This window comes from Aethina tumida, chromosome 1 (genome assembly GCF_024364675.1).
Source record: "Aethina tumida isolate Nest 87 chromosome 1, icAetTumi1.1, whole genome shotgun sequence".
NCBI lineage: Eukaryota > Metazoa > Arthropoda > Insecta > Coleoptera > Nitidulidae > Aethina > Aethina tumida.
The window spans coordinates 57,121,764-57,148,949 of record NC_065435.1 but is presented as its reverse complement, the minus strand read 5'-3'; the positions used below and the strand labels follow the sequence as shown (position 1 = coordinate 57,148,949).

Genomic DNA, 27,186 nt, shown 5'->3' with positions numbered 1-27,186 from the left:
TTTCAGTGCTGATGAAACAACCACACTGTCACTGCAGACATAAATCTCGCTTTCAATTGACTAAATTAGATTAGAATGAGTCACAGGAGGGTCGTGCGATCAAAAAATGCCCCATTCATTTTATGTAGAACTTTCTAAAACAGTTTTATCGAAAATATTGTCGGATTTTCATAATTTTTCAAAAATCAATTTCCGAAATCAACCCGCCATTTTCATTGGATATAATTATAAACATCTAAAAAATCTTTATTATTCATTATGTGAAATTAATTTGTGTGGATGAGTTATTAACCAGTCACATTTTTAACCATACAATTATTAGTCAACGGATTATAAACTAAGATATGATAAGGAAAAACCAATTTTAATATTTATTTAGAAGTCAGTTTCGTAAAAAGATCATGAGACTGCGTGTTTCTGATAGGTTTGTACCGTCAGTAGCTTAATCAATTATCTCAAATAACATCTCTAGAGCATTGTCAGTTGGTTTTCAAACCTCATTCTGAGAGTTTATTGTGAGACAGTGAAAAGAAACTGACCATTGAAACAATTTCAAACAATTAAGATATACACTACATCAGAATAAAAAAACGTATTTTTTCGATTAAAATAATCATGAAAGCAACGAACAAAGGTGTTAGTTATTTTTATTGATGCGATACAATTTGCATTAGATATTGGAAGTCATGTGTATTTATAGCGACTTACCTTCAACAATATATCAAAGGCTATTCAATAACATATTTTTATAACAAGATATTTTATTAACTATTTTTTACATTATTTGATTATCAGACGCCACAAATTTTTAGTTATACCTCTATTTTAAGGATGATAAATTCAATTCAATGAAGAGCAATTTTGTCTTTTTCAACTGCCAATCAAAGGTTATTCAATAAAACATTTGTTATAACAAGATAATTTATTAACAAATTTTTACATTATTCTATTGTCGGACGTCACTTTATAAAATCCTAAAGCGGTGCCCAGGCCTATGCCTGCTAATACATCCCACCAGTGGTGCTTGTTGTCATATATTCTGGACAACGCGCAAGTAAGATGCCAGCAAATTAGAAAAGTAATTAAACTAAATTTTATCACAGTATGTTTGCTGGACATCACCTGCCGTATATAATGCTAAAACCAACGCAATTAATACACTCATTTGTTGTATTTTAAATTGTACTCACAATAAAATAAATGGCCGTAAACACCGACAGGGACGAGTGCCCGGAAGGAAACGATTTCGAGAGGTCCCTCAACGATCTTTGGCTCCATTCGTTGTTCGAACAAACGAAACTGTTGACATAGGCACCGGGCGTGCAGTTTTGGTTTTCGAACGGCCTGCAGTCCGTCAAAAAGTGCGGCCGCGGTTCACCGACGGTGATTTTCAAAATCTCCGTCATCACAAGCACGAACACGGCACCGGTGTTGAAGTCCGTCACTCTGGACCAAACCGACGAAAAATTCAGCTTCGCCTTGTTGTGCAGGTACTCGATGAAGGTGGCGAGGACGACGGAACCGACGACGGTGCCCCATATCAACACCTTCGGATGGACGGTGTCTTTGGTGAAGGTGCGCGATAACTTCTGGTCCTGGCAAAAGAAACCTTGTTTGTGGAACGGCGAGTACTCGGTCTGGAGGAGCAGCAGCAGCAGCAAATCTGGAACGATGATCGACAACGATTACGTTCCGATTGGTTAGGTTACATTAATTTGTTGATGATGCAATGCCGGTTAAATAACAACATAAACAAACTTACAAATAAAGTAACGGTGAATCATGGTGTGTTTGGTTTCTGATCTTTGTTATCACTAGAGAAACGTCTGCGCATAATTTCGTTTAAATCTGATAAACGCCGCTGTCACGCAACTATCAGGCGCTCATAAAAATATATGCGGTAACAGTAATTATTCTAAAACGATTCATGACAACCTGTATTCGCACAACGCGCTACGACACTGAACACGCTGACGGAATAGGTTCGTGTTATAAGTACCTGCACGGTTCGTCGAGTTTTTTAGGGGGACTGTGGTTTATCTGCTGCTGGCCTGCACCTTGGAACGTGATGGTGATGTCTGCAGATCAGACCATATCGGATGATTTGATCGAATCGATAGATTTTCACGCATAGATTCGCCGATTTTGTTTAAATAACCGAACAAACAAACATCGCGCAAGACTCGCAATAAACAAACAAATTAACGCACTGTGTCATCGTCGAATGTGTTTGTATGGATAAGATGTTAACGTCACAGATTATAATACCCGATGCCGTCATAGTAGCGTGATATAATCCCAAAAATAATTAATTTATTAATTTTATTTAGTTAATTAATTGGTGTATTCAAGTTTTTTCATCAAGTTACGTTGACAGTTTATTAAATATTTATTTAAATACATTTTTGTTTTCATATTTTGTTTTTATTGTCACTTATGGTTACGATAGTTACTTAATAAAACTTCAAATTCAAGATTGTTGATTTATCCTAGCTACTGTTTTTAGTAATGATTTTTTTTTTCGTAATAAATGTAATATTTTGCATAAATAACATACAAATAAATATGTTAAAAATAAAACCTTTTTCATTAAGTTAGGTTTAAGGGAGTCACGGTTTTATTTGTTGTACATAAATTAAAGATATTGAAATTAAAAATTTTTCTTTTAATTTACGTTAAATATTTATTTGAGAAATATTTCGTTTATATATTTTTTATATATTTATTATAAACTCTTCTTAATAAATGTAACATTTTGAGCTAGAATTGTTATTTTATATATTTAAAATACCGGGGTCACCGTTTATTTCATTAAATTTTCTTTTTTGAATAAATTTTTTAAATTATTGTTAACAATTTAGTAATTATTTTTTAAAACTATAAATTTACGATTGTTGCTTTTTATTAAGTTGTATATAATTATTTTTATATTATTATTTTGTTTTAAAACTTTTCTGTAGGGAACAGTTTTTTATTTAAATTTAATAGAGTTGTTCGAGAATTATTTAATAAAACTACAAATTCAAGATTAGTGATATGTCCCAGCTACTGTTTAATAAGGGACCTTTTCTTAATAAATATAATATTTAGGATCAAAATTTAATAAACAAGTTACGTTTATGGGGATTACCAACTTTTTTTTAAATTTAACTAAAATGTTGAAATTAAAAACTTTCCTATTAACTTACCTTGGCATTTTTTTTAAAAATTTATTTGATTTTTCACTTTAATACTTATTTTTTGTTTTTATTAAAACTTAGTAATTATTTATATACTACGAATTAAGAATTGTTGAGTCCTACCTGACTTTGATTAACCTCATCTTAACATCATTTTGGGCTAAAATTGTAATTTTAAATTTTAAATGCCTCTTTAAGAGGGTCACCATTTTATTTAAATTTAATAAAGGTGATGAATATAAAAACTTTTCTATTACGTTACATTGACAATTTATTACATATTTATTTGATATTTTTTTTATATTTATTTTTTATTATTTTAATTAACACTTCAGTAATTATTTACTACGAATTCAGAATTGACTAAACTTTTCTTAATAAATGTGACATTTTAAAGTAGAATTGTTATTCTTAATTTACCTTTAAAGGGGTCAGAATTTTATTTAAATTTATTAAAAATAATGAAATTAAAAAAAAATAGTCTTGATTAGATTTTCGTATTTAATAATATTTTTTATTTTTATTGGCACTTCTACAAATTCAAGATTATTATCCAATCAAGTAGCTTATTTCAATAAAAAATATTACGATTATTTAAAATAAAGTTTCACACACGTAATCGATAGTTTGTTCAGTTATCAACATTTCAAGCCTCGACAGAAAAAAATAGAGTAAAAAAATTGAGATATAAAGAATAATAAACTAGTTGTAAACTAGTATTATTAGGACAGATAACATAAGTATTATACAATTGTTACAACTTTGTAAAATTTTTGTGTACAAAACTGAGTTTCAAATTACATACATAACACGTTTTGTTTAATTTTCTAAAAAACGTGCTGCTAGTAATTGTTTAAATTTTACTCAAATAATGACTAAGCTATTTATCTAAATTATTGAGTCAGCATCTGTGAATATGTAATACTGTGAATAATTACTACTTCATTTTTAAACATCTATGTGCATCAAATATGTATGTATTATATATTTATATATCTAGTGTATCTATGAAAATTATTAACTGAATGATTGTTGTTGTTGTATTTTATATCGTATATTTTCCCACCGTGCGTCGAATGTGGAACAGGCGACAAGGTCATCACATGATTTTCGATCGTTCGTTTCCTACTGATTATAACCAGTGACAGCGCGTGTACACACAAATTTTGATGCTATCAATCAACTAGAAAAGTTACCCACAATTTTCGACGAACAACGTTAATTAAAAATTTAATTAGGTCGAACACCTATAATTAGTAACTTGTGAGGGCATTTTATTAATGTGCTGTTATAATTAAGGTTGTGCCTGATCGTATATTTAACCGATCCAGCCGGAACCGAATATCCGGTGCCCCTATCGGACCGGATTGTCGGAATTTTGGCTATATACGAACCTATGGTATTTTTTTAAATTTAATATTCATAATTTACGCAAAAATAGTCCAATTTAAAATAATGAAGGTGTAGTGAAACTGATAAGAGGCAATATTAATTTATTTCCTATGTATTTCCAACAATTGTTATATGGCGTTGGAGCTATGAAAGAAAGTATCATTGGTGAAATAAAAAAAAATGCTAGAAAGTAGCAGTTCTTAGTGAGAATGTGGATGAACAAGCATTACCTACCATGCTATCCAAGAAAAGAGCAAAAACAAATAAGTGTCTTATGCTGACCTTGTACCTACCACCTTTGATATCTGATTTTTCTCTGATTAATTATATATTAATAAGATTGAAATCCAGCTGAATAGTGGACTAGTTATACATCACAATCATTGGCTGCTATCCAAGAAAAGGGCAAAAACAATTAAGAGTGCTATGTTGACTTTGTACCACCTTTGACGTCTGAATCCTCTGAATAATTCTGAAGATTCAGATCCCCCTGAATAGTGGAGTGGTCATGCATCACAATCATTGACTGCTATCCAAGAAAAAAGTAAGAATAATAAGAGTACTGTGCTGACTTTGTATCACCTTTAACATCTGAATCCTCTCTAAATAATTCTGAAGATTCAATCCCAGCTGAATAATGGAGTAGTCATACATGACAATCATTGGCTGCTATCCAAGAAAAGGTCAGGAACAATTAAGAGTGCTATAGTGACTTTGTACCACCTTTGACGTCTGAATCCTCTCAGAATAATTCTAAAGATTCAGATCCAAGTAAATAATGGTGTCAATCATTAGTTGCTATTCAAGAAAAGAGTAAAAGTACTACTACTGTACTATTTTTGATATTTGAACCCCGTCTGAATAATTATGAAAATTCAGAACCAGTTGAATAATGGAGCTGCTATCCAAATAAGAGCAAGAACAAATAGAAATGTTACGCTGACATTGTAATACCTTTGGCATTTGATTTCTCTCTAAATAATTCTGAAGATTCAGATTCAACTGAATAGTGGGGTAATCACATCACAATCATTAGTTGCCATCCAAGAAAAGAGCAATAACAAATAAGAGTGCAATGCTGACTTTGAACTACGATTAGCATCTGAATCCTCTCTGAATAATTCAGAAGATTCAAAACCAATTGAATAGTGGGGTAGTCACGGTGAAACATCATCTAGCTAATTTAGTTCAGTAGTATTTATTTAGTCTAGCAGATAGTAGTTATTCCAAAATTAGTTGTTAACAATATAATTTAAATAAAATAAATTATTACTTAATTTGAATATATATCTATCTAATAAATTATAAAATTTTTCAAATTTTAATAGTTGGCCGGAATGGTTGAATTTTACCGCACCTTTATTATAGTCAAATACTTGAAAAAAAAAAAAACAGAAAAAATAAAACACAATCATAGATATAAAGTAAATATATTTACATTCTTACTTAATTAAATCTATTTACAACAATAAATAATCATTCGTAAGGAAGAACACACACTAACATACACTCACGCATCCATCACAAAAATACTGTGCGAGTTTTAAATCATATATTCCTAATTAAATAATAACACTGGTAGCGTCCTTGTTCTTAACGTCCAGTAGTGTCGTCGTGGATGTGGACATTTTCGGTTGAACTTCAACTTCCGCGTACAACTTCTTATTAAGATAGTAAACTGTGTAGATGGCGCCCATTGCGCCCAGAAGGGCTCCGGCGAAAACGTCCCACCAGTGATGTCTTCTATCGGTGATCCTCGTCAGTGAACAAACGATACCCCACGTGAGGCAGAGGGACACCAAAAGGGGTTTCAACAAACCACCAGTCTTCTTTGTAGGAATACGGCTCTGAACTATGTACTGAAATAAAATATAAACGTAACCGTTAAATTTATTCGCTTCAAGTTTAGTGAGATGAAGAGTACTTACAGCGGCGAAAACTGCTGCGAACACAGAGCAGGAAGAATGACCGGATGGGAAGCTTCTAGAGGTATCCGAGATGAAGTAACTGCTGAAAGGACTGTTGGTACTGCACGTGTAGTCCTGGATGAACTCGCCACTCTTACAGTCGATGTTTCTCTCAGGATTGCAGACGGCGAAGAAGTGCGGTCGGTGCTCGCCGACCACTATTTTCATTATTTCCGTGATGAGCAGCACGAAGCAGCAGCCGACCAAACATTCCTTGTAGAAAAACCAGAAGTCCCTCAACCTTACGGCACCCTTTTTCAGGTATTCCGCCAGCAGAATGGCGGCCATCGGTGTGAGAGCGGTGCCGACGAACAAAATGGTGATCGTGATTGTTTCGCCATTATACTTGTGTGACAGCTGTGGGTCCTTGCACGTGAAGCCCTGCTTGGTACCGGGTATGTAACCATATTCCAGTAAAAACAGCAGCGGACACACTGAAACAAAATGGAAATGAAAAACGATCTGGCCGGGCGTGTTAGTGTGATGGAAGCGGACAGTTGCGAGGCGCCGGGATAAACTTACACACGTAAAATCTGTTGATTCTCATCGCACATTGGACGATTATTTTTTCACGCAGTTTCACCTAGTCAAGAAAAATCATCGGATTACAGTCTTATCGTGTTGCGTGTTTTGAGGATGGACAGGCAAAATAATCGAAAAGTGGGCTGATTAAAATGAGGTGGCAATAAAAAATATAGATGAGCTATGTATATAGATTGTGTGGGAAAAATTTTATATTTAGAACAGCTTCATCACCAAAGTTACTACTTCGTAATTCAATTTAATTTTTTTTTACTTAAATGTAAATCTTTTATCTAAATTTCAAGTTTAATAGCTGAGAAAAAGTGACTAGACAATTTATTATGAAAAAGTTCTCCATTGATTTTAACCTGTTTTTGGACATATATCTCCAATTTCATAAGATACTGCATTTTAAGTTTGGCAGATTTAAAATTCTTATTTTTTGAAAGAATTTGCTTCAAGTAAACCATAAAAACTAATAAAATTAGTTTAATTGTTAGAGCCTACAAGACACAAATTTAAATTTTCTGTTAAACTATGTGTACTAATGGTACCACTCACAGTTTCACAAATACTTTAATAATGTAAAACAAATACGTTAAGCCTCTATCTAATAGTCTCAGAAGATTTGCTTTTTTCACCTGAAAAAATGATATAACAGATCTCTGATTATATAGAGTAGCTTTTTATGGTGTCCATTGAGGTTTTTAATCTTTTTTCGGACATATTAAGATGAAAATAGAGGTGTTAAAAAGTTACAGGTATGGTTCCATCTTAAATTGACCTCATTGCATAATAAGGCACTAGATGAATATAAAATAAACACTTCCATGTACTTTATCATTACAAAAATATTATTACACATTTTCCATGACATATTTATTAAAACAATAGTAGAGTGGTTTTTGAAAAAATTTAATCATATTTATAAAGGGAGATTACTGGTGTTCTAAGATAACAAATTGTTTTAAGCATCTTTAAGATTATTGTAATAATAACCTGCAGTGATATTACTCAACTTTAAATAGAGCATGAGTGGGAGTAGAAGTGTTGTTAATCAATGAATGTACTCAAAGCAGCAGTTTAAGCCTGCTGAGTTCATATAGGAAGAAACTCTGATTTTGATTTTTTTTTTGTAACTGGGGTATCAAATAAGATTATTTGTAAACCAATCGATAAATGACACATCAGGGCAATGATTCATTTATTCACACAGTCATGTTATCTTCTTTTATTCTGTAAATTTTGTTAAAAGTGCAGAATATTTCCATCTCACCCACAGAAGTCGACGTTAATTACAACAACATTAATGAACGGGGATTATGTGCTCGAAATGAAGAGTCAGCTGAACGTAACCGTGGGAAACTGTGTGCGCATAATGCAAATATTTTGAGCTGATTTAACATTTACCATATCCGATAGTGGTTAAATGCCTCGAATGCATCAGACCCAATGGGACTTATCTAAATTGTCTTAGGCGACTAAACACAAACAGTGCGAATGTGGCTAAGCAATAACAATGTGAAAAAATAAAGCCGTCCAGTGTATGATTGGAAAAACAGATCGAATATATTGCAATTGCGATAGATACGTATGCGGAAAAAACAAAAACTGAAAGATAGGACACAGCAACAGAAAAAATATATCCTCATACCTGTCACTACGATTAGCGTATTGAGGAGGATGTGGGGTCGTATCCTCGGCAATCGACACCTGCAGCGCGACTTCTTCTGCGCAATCGACGGTTTTTCGTTGCTGACGGTCCCTACGTCGATCCTGGTCGTCTGTTGGCTCTGGCCGTCGGATGGCGTCACCATCCCTTTGTTATCCTGGAATAGATTCAGGGAGATTAGCTGTTAGGTCTGCCGTTTTTAAGGGAGATTGGATGGTTTTCGGAACATTTTTATTACCAGCATGAAAGGACCATTCAGTATCTTGGTACGACACGCGAATGGATTGCGAGATTGAAATTTTACTGATTTTATATGCAGGTGTTTTAAAATTTAACAATTTAAATGATAACATTGTGTGCTCACGTTCATAAACCCGGATTATTGAACCATTATTTTTTAATCTCACGTTTACTCTAATACTCAAAAAAATAAAAATATTTTGAAAGCAATTTAATCTAACTCATACACTTTATCATTTATATATTTTTCAAGTTGCGAGTGACAGCGCTTTGTAATCAATGCGCGTCATTTTGCTGCTGCAGCAAATTTTGTTTTATATCATTAGATATAAATTGTTCAAGAGACAATTTTAATAGTATAATTATTTAACAAGGAATAAAATTGAGTTATACTATATTATATTTTAAATTAGTCTTTTTAAATTAATGTAATTGGAACTAATTCAGGATATTGAAATTATGTCAATTAAAATGTAATTTAATTGTACTTAACTAGTATACAGCATGGCCCATTTGAAAGAGAGACAGCATCAAAATTTTTATTCTTTGTCCGATTTTTTTGAAGTGAAAACTTCTTTAGTCGCGTTGGGCACTTTTTGGTAGGGGAAAATCTTATGGGTTCGCGTCACCGACATGCTCATGACTGGCGCACGCGCAATTTGGTGTGCGCCTTAGACACTTTTTGGATGGGTGAAATAACCTGAGTTCGCGTCACTGACATTCCAGTATATCTGTAGCTATACAGCTGACGTATAGTGCTGTGTATATCTTATAAGTGAAATTGAATGGATTTAGTGAAAAGTTCAATGTTTATATACCGTGTATTGTTGAAATATTGTTTTTGTTTGATTATTACTTGAATGGCCATGTCCAAACTCAGTACTACAAAATATAAAACGACAATCGATGCCGTTTTTATGCGATACTTAGATAAATTTGAATCAAACATTTTCATTTCTTACTTTATTTACCATAAGTCTATTGTATCTTTTTTAAAACAAAATGAAATAATTGAAAGTACAAAAGTATTGTTGAAATTAATGATCACAATGATGCAAACAATTAAAATAATGTTAAAAGTCAAGTACATTGAAATTTAAGTAAATACAAATACTATACATAAATAATATGATTGTACATTAATTGTTATTTCAATTGAATTGTATTTATATTTTGTCATGATCTTGAACAGCCCGTAATATATTTGAATAATAAAAAACACATAAACATGCATATAATTGTTGTTCGGAAAGTCAATAGATGTGAAAACTAGATTGATGTTGATAATTTTAATTCAAACACGTAGAAAAATTGTACTTATGGACAAAATATCACACTTTTCAGACCAAAATCAAAACCTTCTGGATAATTTTATAGCCATGAAAATTGAACAAATCGTATTAGCAAAATTTTATAGAAAATCTAAACATCACTAGATTAAGCACTTTTTGTAAGGTGTATATACCAAATTTCATAAAAAATATGCATATTCATAAATCTGTGAAAAAATTAAAAATGATATTTTTCTTATGTTTTTTTAATTAAGTAGTCTATGGAAAAAACTGTCAAAAAAAGCATAAATTATCTTATTTTTCAAAAATATTCGAATTTTGTACTTTTTTTATTTTTCAGTGAACAAAATTATAGCAACTTCTTATTGTAAGGTCTTTCATTGCAAATGTAAATTGATTATTTACTAGCTAGATTTTGCTTATTATGATTATTTAATCATTGGTCGAAGTAAAACTGTAAGAAAAGTTTGTGGCTAAATAAGTCAATCGTTTTCCGTATTATTAAATAAATTAGAGAAACTGCTTTATTATGATTAGCTAAGAAAAAAATTGTCTGAGTTACAAGAAAGAAATTCGATAACTGATTAATTTGAATGTCAAAAAACAATTTTATCTTTAACTGAAATAGTTCAAGTACTGTGAGAAGATGGTTAGTGGATGGCAATTGTGACTTGCTTAGGGTGATGTTTACTGGACCACAGAACAGTGGAGATGAGTAGTTTTTAGTGACGAGTCTAAATTTAATTTATAAAAAAAATGATGATTCTGCTTTGTTAAACATTTTACAAGGACAAAATTACACACAAAAAGTTTGTTAAATTTACAGTGACATGTGGTGGTGGTGGTTAAATTATCTTATCATTTATCATTTATTGAAGAAATGGTGTTTTTAATCAATGTGTTTCAACATAAGATCCACATATCCAAAATTGTGACAGACTGATTAAAAGAGCAAAGCATAGATATTTTGTCTTGTCCGTCCCAATCCCTAGACATCAACCCTATAGAAAACATTAAATGAACTCATCTTAGCAATTCAAGATGTTTGAAGGAATATACTTGTCGCATATTTAGAAAATGGGCGAGTCGATGTCATGGAGATAAGTCAAAATTATAAAATATTATAATAATAATGTTAAATTAAATAACAGAGAATTAATCATTAAAAATCACTTTCAAACCTAAGGGTGTTATATTTAAGTCCATTTTATAGAATAAGAATATAGTATCTTTATAATACTGTATAAAAGAACAATATTAACAATTAATATTATTTTGGTAGTTCACATTAAATAAAAGAGTTAAGGAAAATATATTTAACTTTTTAAAAAGTTAAAGTTATTACCACTGACCACTACTGTATGTCAGAAACCGTCAAAGATATTAAAATGTTGTTTGGAGCAATTAACGTTATTAAAAAAATGAGAAGAATCCCGTTTTCTAAATTCCCGTTTATCACAAATTAAATATATACGTACACAATTGTTAATGTTTGAGTACTGATTGCTTCAGAGAAATGTTTCGAAAATGTAACATTTGGTAATGTTTATTAAACATTATCAATACAATCATTACAAATGTTTGCAGAATTTACAACACATTAACCGCAAATAACAATTGCATTCATATACTGATTGACACACTTTGGGTCCATGCGCCAAAATTTCACCAAAGGTCAACTGAATCACTTTAATCGTCCGCAATATCTTACTTAATTGACGTCCCAGTTTGAGCAACTCGTAGCGATATATCCAGGGAACATCGTCTCTTACCTACCCCTGAACTAGTGGGAAACCTGGCGAATCTCTCATTGATGGTTGCACATACTAAATTCATTTCACAGAACAGCCTGTTACGATAATCATTACAGATTTCACACCCGTTCAATGTGCACGACACAGACATGAGTAAAATCGAGATTAAAGTGTTTCACCTACACGACTTTCCTCAGTGAATCATCCAACAGTCAATTCATACATGGACAGTGTCATATTACAAGTGTCGATAAATTGACCACAATTTAAGTTATTTTAATATTTGTTACAGCAGTTATTATATATATTCTTAACTGCTGATTTTATTTACAAAAATCATACAAATTAAATTGTAAATATTAATTAATTTAAGTCAATCCCCATATCTCGGCGATTAAAAGTATAAAAATTTAAAAATAATGTGTATCTATATATAAACAAAATTGATCCGATTTATCAAAATGATTTAAAGGAAAAACCCATTCTCCTAATATTACCAAAACAATTCGGATAAATTTGTAAATTTGAGCGTTTGTCGTGGTTGTAAAACCCGGTTCAATTAATGCGTTCATGTAATCAGCCCATCAGTGATAATCTACCACCATGTGCAACAGATGGTAATAATTAACATAAGTAGAATAGCAGGAATACCACATTTAACAAAACCCATTTCCACATACCTTATAAAGTCTAATTAGGTGAGATTTAAAAAAAAATATTGCATGTTAAATTATTTAATTTGTGAGGTACGCGATGGGTAAATAGTCTTTGTTGATTTTAAGTTAGAGAACAATGGACTTGAACATAAATATTTGCGATGGCTCGTAAAGAAATTATTTGATGCTACTGTGCTGCTGTTTAAACAGATTCGTTCTAGGGAAAACCCGCCAAATTCTTGGAACTGAGTATCTGTTAAAAAGTATGAGAATAACTAATTGTTTCACCTCAATAATGGTTTAATTAATAATTAATAAGAGAATAAGACAGATTTAGCATATGAAGGTTTTTTTTTTATTTTATATAAACAGCCCTTTGTTATATTGGTATCGTTGTCCTCAAAAGGTTTGAGGACAACGACATTATTTATATGTTATTAATTAAAAAATACCGTTTTTACTAAATATATTTTAAAATTGAATAATTGGGTGATATTACTTCTAAACTATAAAGTAGTTTTTATTTTCGATGTTTTTACATAAAATATTTGTAAATATTGATACATAAAATATTAGTGAATATTGATACATATTAATAATAGATGTGGTCAACTACACAGGAGAACATATATAATAAAAGCATATAATAAAAAAAACTTACAAGAAGTTTAAGTTCTACATCAGGACTCACTACATGTTGTCGACTCATATCTAATGGATATTTCTCATATTCTCATATCTGTAGAACCTATATCGAAATGCGATTATCAAAATCAATATTTACGTTGCGAAAAACAACATGATGTTACCTGATTTGACAGATTTGACGTTATTTTACACACCATTTGCAAAGACAACCAAACCCTGTTTCTATTTAAATAAAATGTGTCGAATATAAAGTTATACCTATATAAATGTATTGTTATTTTATTGCATTAATCTCAAAATTATCAGATACTTTGCGATTAGATTTTGATTCTAAAAAATGAAAAAAATCCTATTGAATTCAAATAATTTCCCCACTGGGAAATTTAAGAAATTTAATGTACCCCATAATCGTTTAAAATTAGTCACCAGCTAAGGACTTTTTTATTCTTCACGTCCATCATCAATCCTTTCGGTGCTAACGCAGTAGAGTTGGTACCTCGAAGGAGGGGAACTTGTTTGTGTCACGTGAAGGTACCAAACAAATTGAAAGAGAAACAAAAATATAAAATTTATGTAAACTGCACCTGCAGATTAATGGCTTTATCCATTTTAAAATTCACTTTGGTGCTCACACGCCAATCACAGTCATAGCAACGCGAACTTTCGACAGCACAGCCCGCACAATCGCACCGTTTGCAAAGGACGAGGGACCGTCCGCGGCCGGCAACCTGAACGGCACTACGAGGGACAATTAAACTCATTTCAGGAGAGGATGTGATATTTAAAAAGGGTTAGCCAAACGCGGTGATTTTCACTTCCATTGTTGTCCGGGAGCAAACTGACACTGGCAGTGGCGTAACCGAAGGAGTTGCGACGTTTTTTGCGGTGGCAATGAACTCAGGGCCCGTCGGTTGAGTCAGGGGGGTTCTTCCACGTCGAATGAGTGGGGGTTGGTGTGAGTAATTAAGGTTGTTTCCATGGGGTGGACGGTTAATTGGAAGAAATGATCCGATTGGATTTTCACACTGTCTGGGGGGAGCTATTTTTGATGAATGACTGAACAGTTTCGGTTTAGATAATTAACGAATATTTTATCAAATGATAAAGATTCAGAATATTGATATATTGACTGAGGATTAAAATCTGAGAATCGTATCTCGACTGAATTGATTTTTTTTTTCAAAAATGAGGACGTAAATGCTATTTTTGATTTATAAAATCATCCCTCATGCATAACATATAAGTGAGGTTGTAAAAAGTCTTTATTGCTTATTATCAGTACAAGAGAATAGAAGTCACTCGAATCTTGTTTACTTCTTAATTGTTGGTTGTTCTTGTAATAGTTATTAGGAGAGGGGATTTTTGCGATCTTACAGTATATGTTTTTCTTATAAATATAAAAATATAAATAATATTTTATATAAATCTAAACAAATTAATATAAATTAATTTTAATATCAATTTATTAAAAGATATAAAACGATTCATGGACTTTATTTTATTATACTAAATATTTATGTGATTTAAATGTGCTTTATCTAACTGATAACATTTTTTATCACGGAAATTAAAATTTCCCATTGACCATTAATGTCGCAACAAAACACTTCTCAATTTACAGAAATTAATACAGAAAATTAGGTAAAAATTTTTGTTGTAAGTTTTGTTTGTATAGCTGCGGTTTTTCTTAATAAATTTATATTTGATTCATTTTTATACGTTAGTGGTATTCGAAACGTATTTTTTTAATACTCACTTATATAAACTGATAAATTTAAGGATGAACTTTAGAAACCACAAAACCGTTCATATATTTGTGAACTTAAACATTTAAATATGTAACTGTATTACTTACTGATTAATTAATAAATTATTTTTTTACAATATATATATATATATATATATATATAACTTACTTTTAATTTAACAATGTGATCTATTTTTGTGTAAAACCATAGCACGCAAACTCATAAGATACTGAAAGTGATAAATTGAAGTATATAAATATAAAAAATACTATTTACAAAGACCTGTTGCCAAATTTTATTGTAATATTAAATAGGATGAACAAATATTGAAGATATCTTATTTAACAATCGTTTCCATTGTAACTATCTTACTCCGTTTACAATGGATATCAGTTCGGTACGCTACTGAGTCTATAATTCATACAATCAGTACTCTAAATTTAAAAGTAAGAGCAACTACATTACTAAATGGAGCACATCGGTGTTTATAATGAAACAAGTCTGTGAACCGTTTGCAATTTAAAAAATGAGCATGGATAATTAAATTAACCACTTTCAAATTTTTACTAAATTAAATAGAAACCGTATAAAATTCGTGATTGACCATAACAAAATTAAACTAGTTGCTAGATCAATCAGTAGTAATTTTTGAGTCAATTGCAGTACTACAGTAAAAATACACAAACCCTCTACTTCATTCTGCCTTATTCTTTACTGTAGAAATTAATCCCTATGTGGACTTGACTACACACAACACTAACTTTTTAATCGCCTCTTGTAATATAAAGTTCAGATAAAGTTAGATAAACTCAATAATAACCCAATCTTAATTACTTCAGTTTCCTCTTATTGTAAATAACGATAAAAGACCAACACTCACAAATTTGTTGTTATTGATCTCTAACGGGGGCAGCTTAACGTAAATTGATGATAATCTTCGATGAGATGACATCGTAGCACTATTTCACACAAGAACTTTTAAACAATAACAAATAAGAAAGATCCGTTTCAGGTTTTATGGTATTGACACCAACGAACGGAAGGATATGACTGTGTGTAGTCGATAACTAAGGGAATAACTATTTTCACGCTGATGTGGTCATCTAGATCGTATTACAGATTAGTTTATCACGTTGGCCACAGAAATGGATCCAAATGTATGTACTTTGTAACTTGAGGCCTATCGTGTAATACATAGAAGTTCAACGTTAGAATCGAGTATAATTTACCTTGGAACGTTCTTGAGCCGTGGGACACATTGCTAGTCGGACTGATGTATTATTAAGTTTGGTGAAACTTCATAAGCAATGTTTACATAATAACTGAATTATCATATATATCGCGGTTTGCAAATTGATAATAGTTAAATAAATTAGACATTGGACAAAATAACTTCTAGGATACTCGGTATGTAAAGATGTGATCTGGTATAGCTAAATGGTATGGAGAGAGGAGAGTTTTCGCATATTTTTCACTTTTCAGTTACTTCCGGTTTCACCGAAGATGGTTCTGACTGTCTCAGAAATAAAAAAATGTAAAAAGTATTCCATTTAAAAATTCGAAAACGGAACCATTTCCTCTCTCCGTACCATTTACCTATATCAGATCTAATTTTGATATACCGAGTGCCCTAGAAGTTATACCTTGTCTAATGGATTCGTTGACACCCTGTATATTGATATTTTCCTACCATATAATTATTTTTTATTATGAATTTTACAAGTTTATAAGTTTTACAAAAATGATAATGCATGTATAGGTAAGTAGTCTTTGGTTAATTAATCTTTAAATTAGTAATTGTAAAAATTTTAATACATACAATATTTACTAGTCGTGGATTAGTAATTTCAACGTTAGAATCGAGTATAACTTACCTTGGAACTTTCTTGTGCCGTGGGATACATTTTTAGTTGGATTAATGTGTTAATAAGTTTTGTGAAACTTCATGAACAATGTTTAAATAATGTCTGAGTTGGCATATGTATTGCGGTTTGCAAAATGCAGTGAATCAGATAATAGCTAAATAAATTGTAAAAGTACTAGATATACAGTTGGGAACTCTTTGATAATACTCTATATTGATATTTTTCTACTACATATTAAAAATCACAAAAAATAAAATCAAAATCATTAAAATCAAAAATCAATTACAAAAATGCATGTATATGTAAGTAGTCATATGTTAATTAACCTATAAATTAGTAATTGTAAATATATTAATACGTTAATATTTACGAGTGGTGGATTAGTAACACGATGGTTGGGAAAACATGATTTTTAGTTTGCTCAATAATACCGCAATAAAACTTACACACATTTTAAGTAACTGTTTTGTGGAAATTTTATCTAAAATTTACAGAGAGTTTCATAACTTATCCGAAATTTTTTAACCAGACATGAACTTCTAAATAATAAGTTGATTTCTTAAAAAAATTCTAAAAAAAGTCCAACAGGAAACGATATAAAAATGATAAAGTTTGTAAGAAATCTTACTCTACAACCTTTTTATGGAGTGTTTACTTCTTAATATATTCAATTCAATTTTTGATTTTATGTTGTGAACAGCAACAAGGAGGACTAGTGCGACGAAATTGGATTTTAGAATAAAATCTAATAAAAATTTTCATTGCTTTTGAGTAACTATTAATTCTGTTTCTAAAAGTTAATCAAAATGTTTGTTAGGGTTATCATAATTTTGGAGTAGTATAGACAGGGTGTCCCAATTGGATTAATTTTGTGAGTATTGTGTCCGGGGTTCAATTCTGTTGGTTATCGCAAACCGAATTTTGATCTATCTATAGTTTAAGATCTCAAAAAATATATCTCATTAAAATTTTGAGGTAATATGTACAACATTTTTATTTGACATGGAAATTAGTTGAATTTTTTAAAATATTCAAAATTTTCAAAAATATATAATTTGTCTCATATTAAATTATTTTTAGAATAATATAAGATTAAAGACTTTTCTGACAAAGTATCAAAGTTTACCAGAAATATTTTATGTTTTAGCTGAAGCTAATAACACTTATTATATATTTTTGAATATCTTATTAGACATATGAGATAAATATATTTTAATTTTAACAAATTAATTGATAGAAATGGATGAATATGACAGTGGTAGAACAAACACAGTTTTGAACTCCTATATCCAGATTTTATAATAAATTAAATGTGATTTAAGTATAATATTTTAGCATTAACTATGTCTTTCTGAAGTTTCACTTATCCTGTATAAAAGCATTAGCCGTATCAAGAATTTCCTCTCGTGCATAAAGATACCAAGAGATTTTTAAAATATTAAAAATAATTCCAAGGTCATTTGTATCATTTAAAGTACTAATTATACAAAAAAATGTTGGAAATTTAAGGTCACTTTTCATGATACATTACATTTTTAGGAACTGGTTCCGCCATTACCTTGACCACGAAATACCGTGAATTAAGATGAGTGGTATTAAACTATTGTGGGCTACAATTTGCGGCGGTTACAATAGGTAATTCATGAATTCGTCATGATTTGGATTTATCGTGATTTGTTCAAAATATCCGTCGATGTTTCCAAGGAAATTGCAAGAAAAATATACGTGCATTCAATTGTAGTGATTCAGCAAATATACACTAAACGGGTTCTTTGTTGTTGTAAACGTATTTTAATAGAAATCATTTTCCCCATTTGTTGTTCCGGCATTGTGTTTATGTTGAAATTCAATTAACCCCGTAATTGAACGTCTGGTTGAAGGGTTTCGTTAGTTTCGAAGGTTTCAGCTCATGCTGAATATGTAAGGATTAGTCTTGATTTACATAACATTGAAAGCGGGGTTCATTGTACAATGACCTCGTGCTTTCCCGTGATTATTCACACAAGCAAACTCTTAAGAAATCGTTGATGGTTTACAATGGAAGGAGGAACGTAACCACAGCCCGGGAATTTAAATAACAAGGCGTCGTAAATGAAAAACCATGTTAATGTAAAGATATTTGTTCTTGTTCACGTTTAATTTTTATACAAGAACACTGTTGGGGATTAATTAGCATCTATAAGACACTTCAAAATCATTCATTATATTCATCATCATTCATCATCGTATTGAACAATTTCATTAACAATTTATATATTTCTTATATTTAACATTTTGCAGTGAATCATTGACTTAAAATCAACCACGACATATGATTAATAACATTATTTTTACATATACTGTGGTTAAATCTAGTATAAATAATTTGCACGTACTCTTCTGTTGGGTTCTTTATAACTTTATTATTAAACAAAACAATAAATAATATATTATAATAAAAAATTAATGGTAGATAACATATAAAATTACCACAAACAATAAATGTCCAATTTATTTAATCAGTAGCATTTTATTGTACATTTTAATAGTCTAGTGCAGTCGCTATGTGTGTATAAACCCAGTAAATCAAATATACAAAAGCCCATCCCGACTTGGCTATATCCAACATTAAAAAAAAGATGTAAACTCAATCGGGCATTAACTTGACGTTTGATGTTAATTAAAAATCCATTCGTACCGCATCTTAAAATAACATACAACAAACAGCTTTTCAGCCAGACCCATTAAGAACAAATTTATAGGCGCATTCGTTATTTTTATGCCTTTTTTAAATGTTTCAGGCCTGTAAGATTCGTGAAGACTACATTTTTTCCCCTCGACACGATGCACCAGTTAAACGTGTCCAAGTACCTTTAAACACAAGGTGTGTGTGTGTGTGTTTTTCGATTATTTGGTAATTCAAGAACCTTTACAGTTTTATGCCAGACTTTTACTTTTTATATCGGGATGTCTGTCGCAGACGAGCATTTTCCCCCCTATGCATGCCACATGCCAGCTACGAAATTAGTGACCCATAAAAATTAAAGAGACGACGGAGCCCCACTGAATATTCTTTGTTAAGAGGAAACACCAATTAACATGAAATTACGTCTAATTGCTGATATCGGTTTGGTGATGACCGTTGTAAATTGAATTTTCTGAATCGTAAGCCACAATTTGTATGGGTCGTTGTTTTTGGCAGCGGTGGATTCGTTTGAAACAAGAACAAGTGAAAATACCGGTGGTCTATTTCTACTGGGCATGTATTTCTGATACCGATACAGTATCGGCAGCGAAGTAAATATCCGATTGTCGGGTGAAAAATTGGTAAATATCCGGTGTTTACCTAAACTTGTTTTATACTAAAAATTATTGATTGACACCACTCAAGTGGTACTATTTTTTCTAGTTTCATATTCTTTTCTGTCTCATATTGATCCCTGTCTAATTTGTGAAAATGTCGTTTAAGCGTTTAAAGATAATGTTTATTACAAAAATAAGACAAGAATAAATGCTTGCTTGAAGCATTCATTATTATATAATTAAATAATAATATGTTCAAAAGTTAGGAATATTAATCTTTTATGAATTAAAATGGGTCCATTTTAATTGTACTTGATTATGTACAGTGATGGCCATAATTATAGCAATTTATTAAAATATATTAAAATTATGAACTATACAACTTAAATTAGATTTTTTGTTATTGTTGTATCTATTACACAACTGGTCAATTTAATTTTAATTTTTAAAAAATTGTGTACTTCCTACTTAATTTTTAGAACCATTTTTAATATTGTATCTAGGTGATAATCTAAGAACGTCAGGTAGAAATTACAATCGCACAGATTCAGTGATTGGATTAAAATTATTATTATTATTTAATTAATATAATAATTTGTTTGTGTTTGTGGTTAAAGTTACTTATTTGTTTTACCAAAGGTTATTCTTATGAAAGAAAAGATTCTTAGATTATCATTGTCACAACATTAACGACAGTCCAAGAATCTTTTCTTTAATCACAATCTCCACTATCTACCTATTTTAAACATCCGTAGGTATTATTACTATTATTATTTAATAAAGTGTACTTTTTCACATTTGTTCATTATGTTGTTGTTTATTTCAGGTGTCCTGGTCTATCTACATTGCATTACAGTACTTAAATTAACATAGTAGCAATAATTTGGGATTATTCAAATTTGTATATACCCGGTACTTGCTCATCACTGATTAAAACGATAAACGTACATAAAATTTTTAAACTAGATTACAGGTCATAACCTACAAACAATTGAAAATTGATTTGGTATAAAGTACGATTATAGACTTATTTGTGTGGTGGCCAAGTTGTGAGTAATGGCGTTATCTAAAAAAATACTATTCCACAATCAGACATTTTTTCATTTGGTCCATTATGTCGTAAAATGACCGTTGTCGGAGGAATGTATTCAGTCTGAATAAAAAGATCCAATCGTGATTGTGCACGACAGTATTTTTCACTATTGTTCGTGCCATTCCGTTCGTGCAACCACACAATGCCGACCACGTAACAACTAATTGAATCAAGAAAATGGTATTTTAAAAGATAACCACGTCCCATAAGTGCTACGTCAATCATCATTCCGTCTTCGAATTTAAAATAATTTTTTTAATTTACTTTACGTATTTTAAATCGGGGCGATACAACAAAGTGTGTGTTTTAACTAAACGTTGTTCCATTTCAATGTCACCCTCCCCCGAACCGTTTTAAAATACAAAATAAATAAGAAAACATTTAATCTTCATGGTAGTTTTTGAGGAGGATTAAGTTTCACGAAGTTAAATATAAAAATAGTACTCGTTAAAACACATCGGGGACCCGCATAGTCTGCTAATTTTGGTGATTTATTCTCATTTAATCACGTAATTTAATTTTCAAATAATACCTTAATGATTTCGGACACGTTTTTTACGAATAAATTTGACAAGTTGTACGTAAAAGCTCATTTACAAGTCGTTTCCAACGATTGTATATCATTACCACAGGTGATTAAGTTTAAAGTACAGTCTTAATTACCATTAATCTAAACCCACTATTATACACCAGATAATACGGCCATTAAGACGTTTCGGTAGATTTCCGACATTTAAAACGACTTTCTCATTCTTACATCGAACCATCTTCAAATGTACATTTAAAATATCTATGCGGTAGGCTTCAATCAAACCCATATGTTATTTTATGAGGCACACTGTGCGTTAAATGGCTCATGGGATGAGGGAAGTATGGCGGGTTAAAAATAATAAACAAGAATTTAAACAGGTTTCGGTGGTTTGGTCACATTTCGCATTTTAGTCATTCCTACAACGGTTTTCCTTTAAATTTATCAGTTTGTGTATTTTTAGCATAATATCACTTTTCTACTTAAATTCCTTTTTATTGATAATTTTTAAGATAAGATACAGGTTCCAATTTTCTAAGACAGATCATTTACCTATGCGTAAATATTTATAAACTGATAAAAAAACTCTGCGATCATCGGAATACATTTTAAATTTAAATTTATTATCGAATTTGTCGTATTAAATGTTGAGCATTAATTGAAACAAAATACAATATACATATGAATGTACTAATTGAAAGTAAATAATATACAATAATTTTAATCGCTTTAAAGTTTCAAATTCAGTTTCTAAAATTGTAGGTTATAGATTATAAAAAATATATAAAAATAAAAAGAAATAAAATAATTCATATTAATTATTTTTTTCATTTATTATAGTTCTCAAATAACTTTTAAATAAACATTTTATTTAAACGTTTAAAAAAAAATAAATCAAGTTCTGCAAAAATTTAATACAATAATAAACTAATTTTATTAGTAATTATTGTAATAAATCTATCTACATCTATTTTTTATATTTATATTATTACATTTGTTGATTAATGAAATAACATAAAGATTTAAGATTTAAAAACTTATATTATTAGGACCACACTACCAAGAAAATGTCTGTTAGAAGTAGAAATGAAATAATAATAATATTTTACAGTACAAAAAATAAAATATTAAATAAGTATTTCTGACTAATTTTTACTTATTATATTAATAAATGAACGTAACGATATAAATATAAAAATATGACTAAAATCATTTTTTTCCACTTGTTCTTCTAAAATATTATTAAATTATTTTTTATACTGCTCAAACTTTAAGATATTTTTTGATTACAATTATATTCCAATTTATTATTGTTACTAGTTCTTTTTGTTCATTTTCTTGTATTTATATGTTTGCATTTATTTTGTATAATAGTTTATTTAATAGTTAATTTTAAAAAGTTGTAAGTATTATTTTCTTTAAAAAAGACATACTATTAATACCAGAGTACTAAAAAATGTCTGTTACAAGTAGAGAAGAAAAATGGATTTCTGACCAATTTTTACTCATTATATTAATAAATAAACGTAAAGATATAAATATAAAAATGTATTAACAATCTTTTTTCTGCACTTTCCCTTTTCCTTGTTGTTCTAAAATATTATTAAACTATTTCTTTTATACATATACATTTTAGGATATGTTTATGCATTTACATACTAGTTAATTTAATAGTTAATTTTACAAAGTTTTAAGTTTAAAAAAATATATTAATACCAGAGTATTATAAGAAAAGATATTTTACTTATTATATTAATAAATAAATATAAATATATAAATATAAAAATGTGTAAAAATATGTTTTCTTCATTTTCTCCTTTTGTTGTTCTTCTAAAATACTATTAAACTTTATCCTTCATAAATTAAGTATCCTAATTAACTTATAAACTTTTTTATACTTCTAGATGAATAAGTGAATTTATAATTATAGATTATAAAAAAGTCTAAGAGGAAGTCAAAATTTAATTAAACAATAAATAAAAAATTCTATATTAATTAAGCTCACTAGATAATTTTTAATAAAAAATTTTATTTAAGCGTTTTCATAAAATTAAATCAAACGATGTAAACTACAAATATAGTGATGAACAATATTTAACTAGGAACAATAATACTTTTTTATTGGTAATTGAGCAATAAAAAATCTGTTATAGAAAATTAAAATCGAAATAAATAAAAAGAATTAATATGATTATGTTAAAATAAATATTAATTTTTATAAAAGATTATTTTTTGAACAAATATTGAATGTATTATTAAATATAAAAATGGTTTAATCGAGTGACATTAAAAAAATAGATAACGTTTTGTTTAAATTGTGAGAAAAATGAGAATAAATAGTAAATCAATTTTTATAATTTGATATAAAATATAATAGAATTATGTTTACCAATACTATAAACAAACAGTTCATTTAAGAAAGTTTATTTTACTCCGTTGTTACAATTATTTAAATGGATCATTTCCCTTTCTGCGATACGTATCATCCCGTAACGTCCGCGAACGAGTAACTGAACATGTTTGAGCCGTAACCTTTATTACGCTCACCAATAAAAACGATGCAAACATGTGTTAACAGCACAATCAATGCCATAAAACGAAAATATAAAACCGCCTGTACACACGGTAAACAAAATTAAAAATCAGGAAAACAATGTATCAAACTTACATAGCACATCATGTCGCATCTGTAGATCTCCCTCGTTCCGTAAACGTTATTCATGTTTTCTTTTATATTGTTATCTGTCAACCGGATTACCGAAATCAAACAACAAACACAACGTACGAGCGTGCGGGAGCGCCGGATTCGGTGGCCGCGGACTGGTCACTCTCCAACGCGGGACTAACGTGGTGCACACACACACACACTCAGATACTCAGGTGGACGGGACACAGGTACAGATGGAATGGAATTTCGGATTGGTGATCGCCGATGGATATGTGTGACTCACGATTCGATTCTTCGTCGATCTCGCGGAATCGTGTGCGATGCGAATTGCTCGAAGAAACGGCCGCTGTGTTCCCGGTAAGGGGCCTCCCGGACGACGACTCAGCACTCGGAGCGTCTTCGACGGAACGGAAGGCGATCGCCGTAAGAATGTCGGAGTGGACGACGATCGTGTTCAACGTACCGCAGTGGAGCGGGCCCCCAGATACAGAGTTTATGGGTGCAGGGACATTATTATATGTATGGTTTCTTCGCCGGTTTTATGGCAGGGACCCGTCGCATTTCGGGAAGTCAATAAATTTAACACCTGCCCGGAGGTGCATTGTGTTATGGCTCTTTGTTAGCGAAGGTAAAAGCCAATATTTAACTAGTCCTTTTGGTACCTCGTTGTATAAGGTGCCTTAATAATTTTTTTAGGATTCTTTATTGACACGCAACACAATTATAAATTTTTTTTACCTTTTTTTTTACTACGTGAAACAACTGACATTGTGGGGTGAATATAATGTTACTCACGCATTTATTTCTAACACGTCCATCTAGATTATTAATTTAATTTAGTCACTTTAACTAGTCACTAGTGCTTGGATTGGTATGATAAGATTTGTTTAACTTGTAAGCATGTATTCTTAAATATTTCCTTATATTTTCAAATTGTTTAAATTATTTCATACACCATTATTTATGTTACATTGCTGCATTTATATATTAGCTCAATAAGTATGATGTTAAAATTTCTTTTCATATCTGCAACATTTTGGACTTACAGCTTAATATATGATTTTCTTTAATTTTATTAGTTTAATAATTAAATTAATAAAAAATATACATTTCTTCAATTTCTATTTTATTGTTCTAAAATATTAATTATATAATATTTAAAATATATATAAATATACAATATATTAATAGCTATAATTACATTCGAATTTATTTTTATTAGTTCATTGGTCATCTTTTTATATTTATATTGCTGCATTTATTTATTAGTGTAATAAGATATAAGGTAAAATGTGTATCAAAAATTATTTTAATACTTTTTTCTAAAATGTATTTAAATTTTTTAATTTGTTCTTCTTAAATCTAAAACAATTATGAATTCATTTATATTTTATTAGTTTTTTAATTTAATAGTACTTTATTGTTCTTCTAAAATATTATTTATATTTTTAATAATTATACACGAATTTATTTTTGTTATTAGTTCATTGCTCATCTTTTTATATTTATATTGCTACATTTATTTATTAGTGTAGTAAAATATAAGGTAAAATGTGTATCAAAAATTATTTTAATACTTTTTTCTAAAATGTATTTAAATTTTTTATTTTTTTCTTCTTAAATCTAAAACAATTATGGATTCATATATATTTTATTAGTTTTTTTAATTTAATAGTTCTTTATTGTTCTTCTAAAATATTATTTATATTCTTAATAATTATACATGAATTTATTTTTGTTATTAGTTCTTTGCTCATCTTTTTATATTTATATTACTGTATTTATTTATTAGTTAAATGAAATAAAGCAAAGAGTTAATAAATAAGAATTGCGAATTAACAAGAATATTATTCATTAATAAGATGACATGTGGTGCCAACATATGTAGAAAATTATTTTTCAGAAATTTCTTGTTTTCTGTACCTCTGGAATATTATTAAAATTATTCAAATTTTTCTTTTCTTATATTAAATAATAATCGAATGTATTATTGTTCACTTCTTTAGTCATCTTTTTATAATTAAATGATTACATTTATTAGTTTAATACGATATGGTGTAAAAATGGATTAAAATCTTTTAACACTTTCTTTTATAGTTGTGAAGTATTCTTAAAGTTTTTCTTTTCTACTTTTTAAATGTTTAAAATAGTTTGCAGTTAGATTAGATAGATTTATGAATTTATTATTTTCATTAAACAAAGAACAATTATTATAATGTAACAATAATCTATATCAACCTTTAACAAGATACCTTTTATAAAAATGTCTCACAAATTATTTATTTTTATTTACATTATATTTTTTCTTGTTCATTTAAACTATTTTTTACCATAAATTTTAAGACACATTATAATCACAATTATATTCGAATTTATTATTATTATTAGCTCTTAGCTCATTTTTTATATTTTTGTTATTGCATTTACTTATTAGATTGATAAGATGGTATAAAATGTATTAAAAAATATTCAACATAACAATTTTCTTTTTTTTGTGTTCCTAAAATATTCTTAAGGTTTTTCTTTTTTATTATTTTGCAGATAGTTGTACAAATTTATTATTTTTATTAGTTTAATAAATTATATTTTATTAGTTATAAAAATTATAATAATATATAAATGTATAGACATAAATATATAAAAATGAATAAAGAACTATTAACTAGTTAATAATTACAA

At 29.5% G+C, this 27,186-nt stretch overlaps 2 protein-coding genes across 9 annotated transcripts; both read right to left on the bottom strand.

Annotated features, from left to right (window-relative positions):
• Positions 1-930: 930 nt before the first annotated feature.
• On the bottom strand, positions 931-1,979 carry LOC109597447 (phospholipid phosphatase 1). Its single transcript, XM_020013133.2, has 3 exons — positions 1,763-1,979; positions 1,191-1,663; positions 931-1,137 (listed from the first exon to the last, which is right to left on the bottom strand). The coding sequence occupies exons 1-3, from the start codon at positions 1,782-1,784 to the stop codon at positions 937-939; spliced, it is 696 nt and encodes a 231-aa protein (XP_019868692.2). The 5' UTR covers positions 1,785-1,979; the 3' UTR covers positions 931-936.
• A 4,006-nt stretch (positions 1,980-5,985) lies between these two features.
• On the bottom strand, positions 5,986-25,276 carry LOC109597443 (putative phosphatidate phosphatase). Of its 8 annotated transcripts, none has more exons than XM_020013126.2 (4): positions 24,508-25,276; positions 8,715-8,889; positions 6,500-6,972; positions 5,986-6,430 (listed from the first exon to the last, which is right to left on the bottom strand). In XM_020013126.2, exons 1-4 carry the CDS (start codon positions 24,559-24,561, stop codon positions 6,134-6,136), a joined length of 999 nt encoding a protein of 332 aa, XP_019868685.1. In that variant the 5' UTR covers positions 24,562-25,276; the 3' UTR covers positions 5,986-6,133. The 8 variants fall into 8 exon arrangements, with proteins under 8 accessions (XP_019868685.1, XP_049817300.1, XP_019868686.1 ...); XM_049961343.1 differs by lacking the exon at positions 24,508-25,276 and adding an exon at positions 15,951-16,082; XM_020013127.2 differs by lacking the exon at positions 24,508-25,276 and adding an exon at positions 13,907-14,060.
• Between the last annotated feature and the right edge of the window lie 1,910 nt (positions 25,277-27,186).

Excerpts from the sequence above, each read along its gene's own strand:
- LOC109597443 (XM_020013125.2), bottom strand. The coding sequence starts at position 12,169 with ATGTCTGTGTCGTGCACATTGAACGGGTGTGAAATCTGTAATGATTAT. Across the intron at positions 8,890-12,040 it reads GGTTTCCCACTAGTTCAGGG|GATAACAAAGGGATGGTGAC; the intron begins GTAGGTAAGAGA and ends AATCTATTCCAG. Across the intron at positions 6,431-6,499 it reads TCGCAGCAGTTTTCGCCGCT|TACATAGTTCAGAGCCGTAT; the intron begins GTAAGTACTCTT and ends ATTTTATTTCAG.
- LOC109597447 (XM_020013133.2), bottom strand. The coding sequence starts at position 1,784 with ATGATTCACCGTTACTTTATTT. Across the intron at positions 1,664-1,762 it reads GATTCACCGTTACTTTATTT|ATTTGCTGCTGCTGCTGCTC; the intron begins GTAAGTTTGTTT and ends TCATCGTTCCAG. Across the intron at positions 1,138-1,190 it reads TTACGGCCATTTATTTTATT|CATTATATACGGCAGGTGAT; the intron begins GTGAGTACAATT and ends CGTTGGTTTTAG.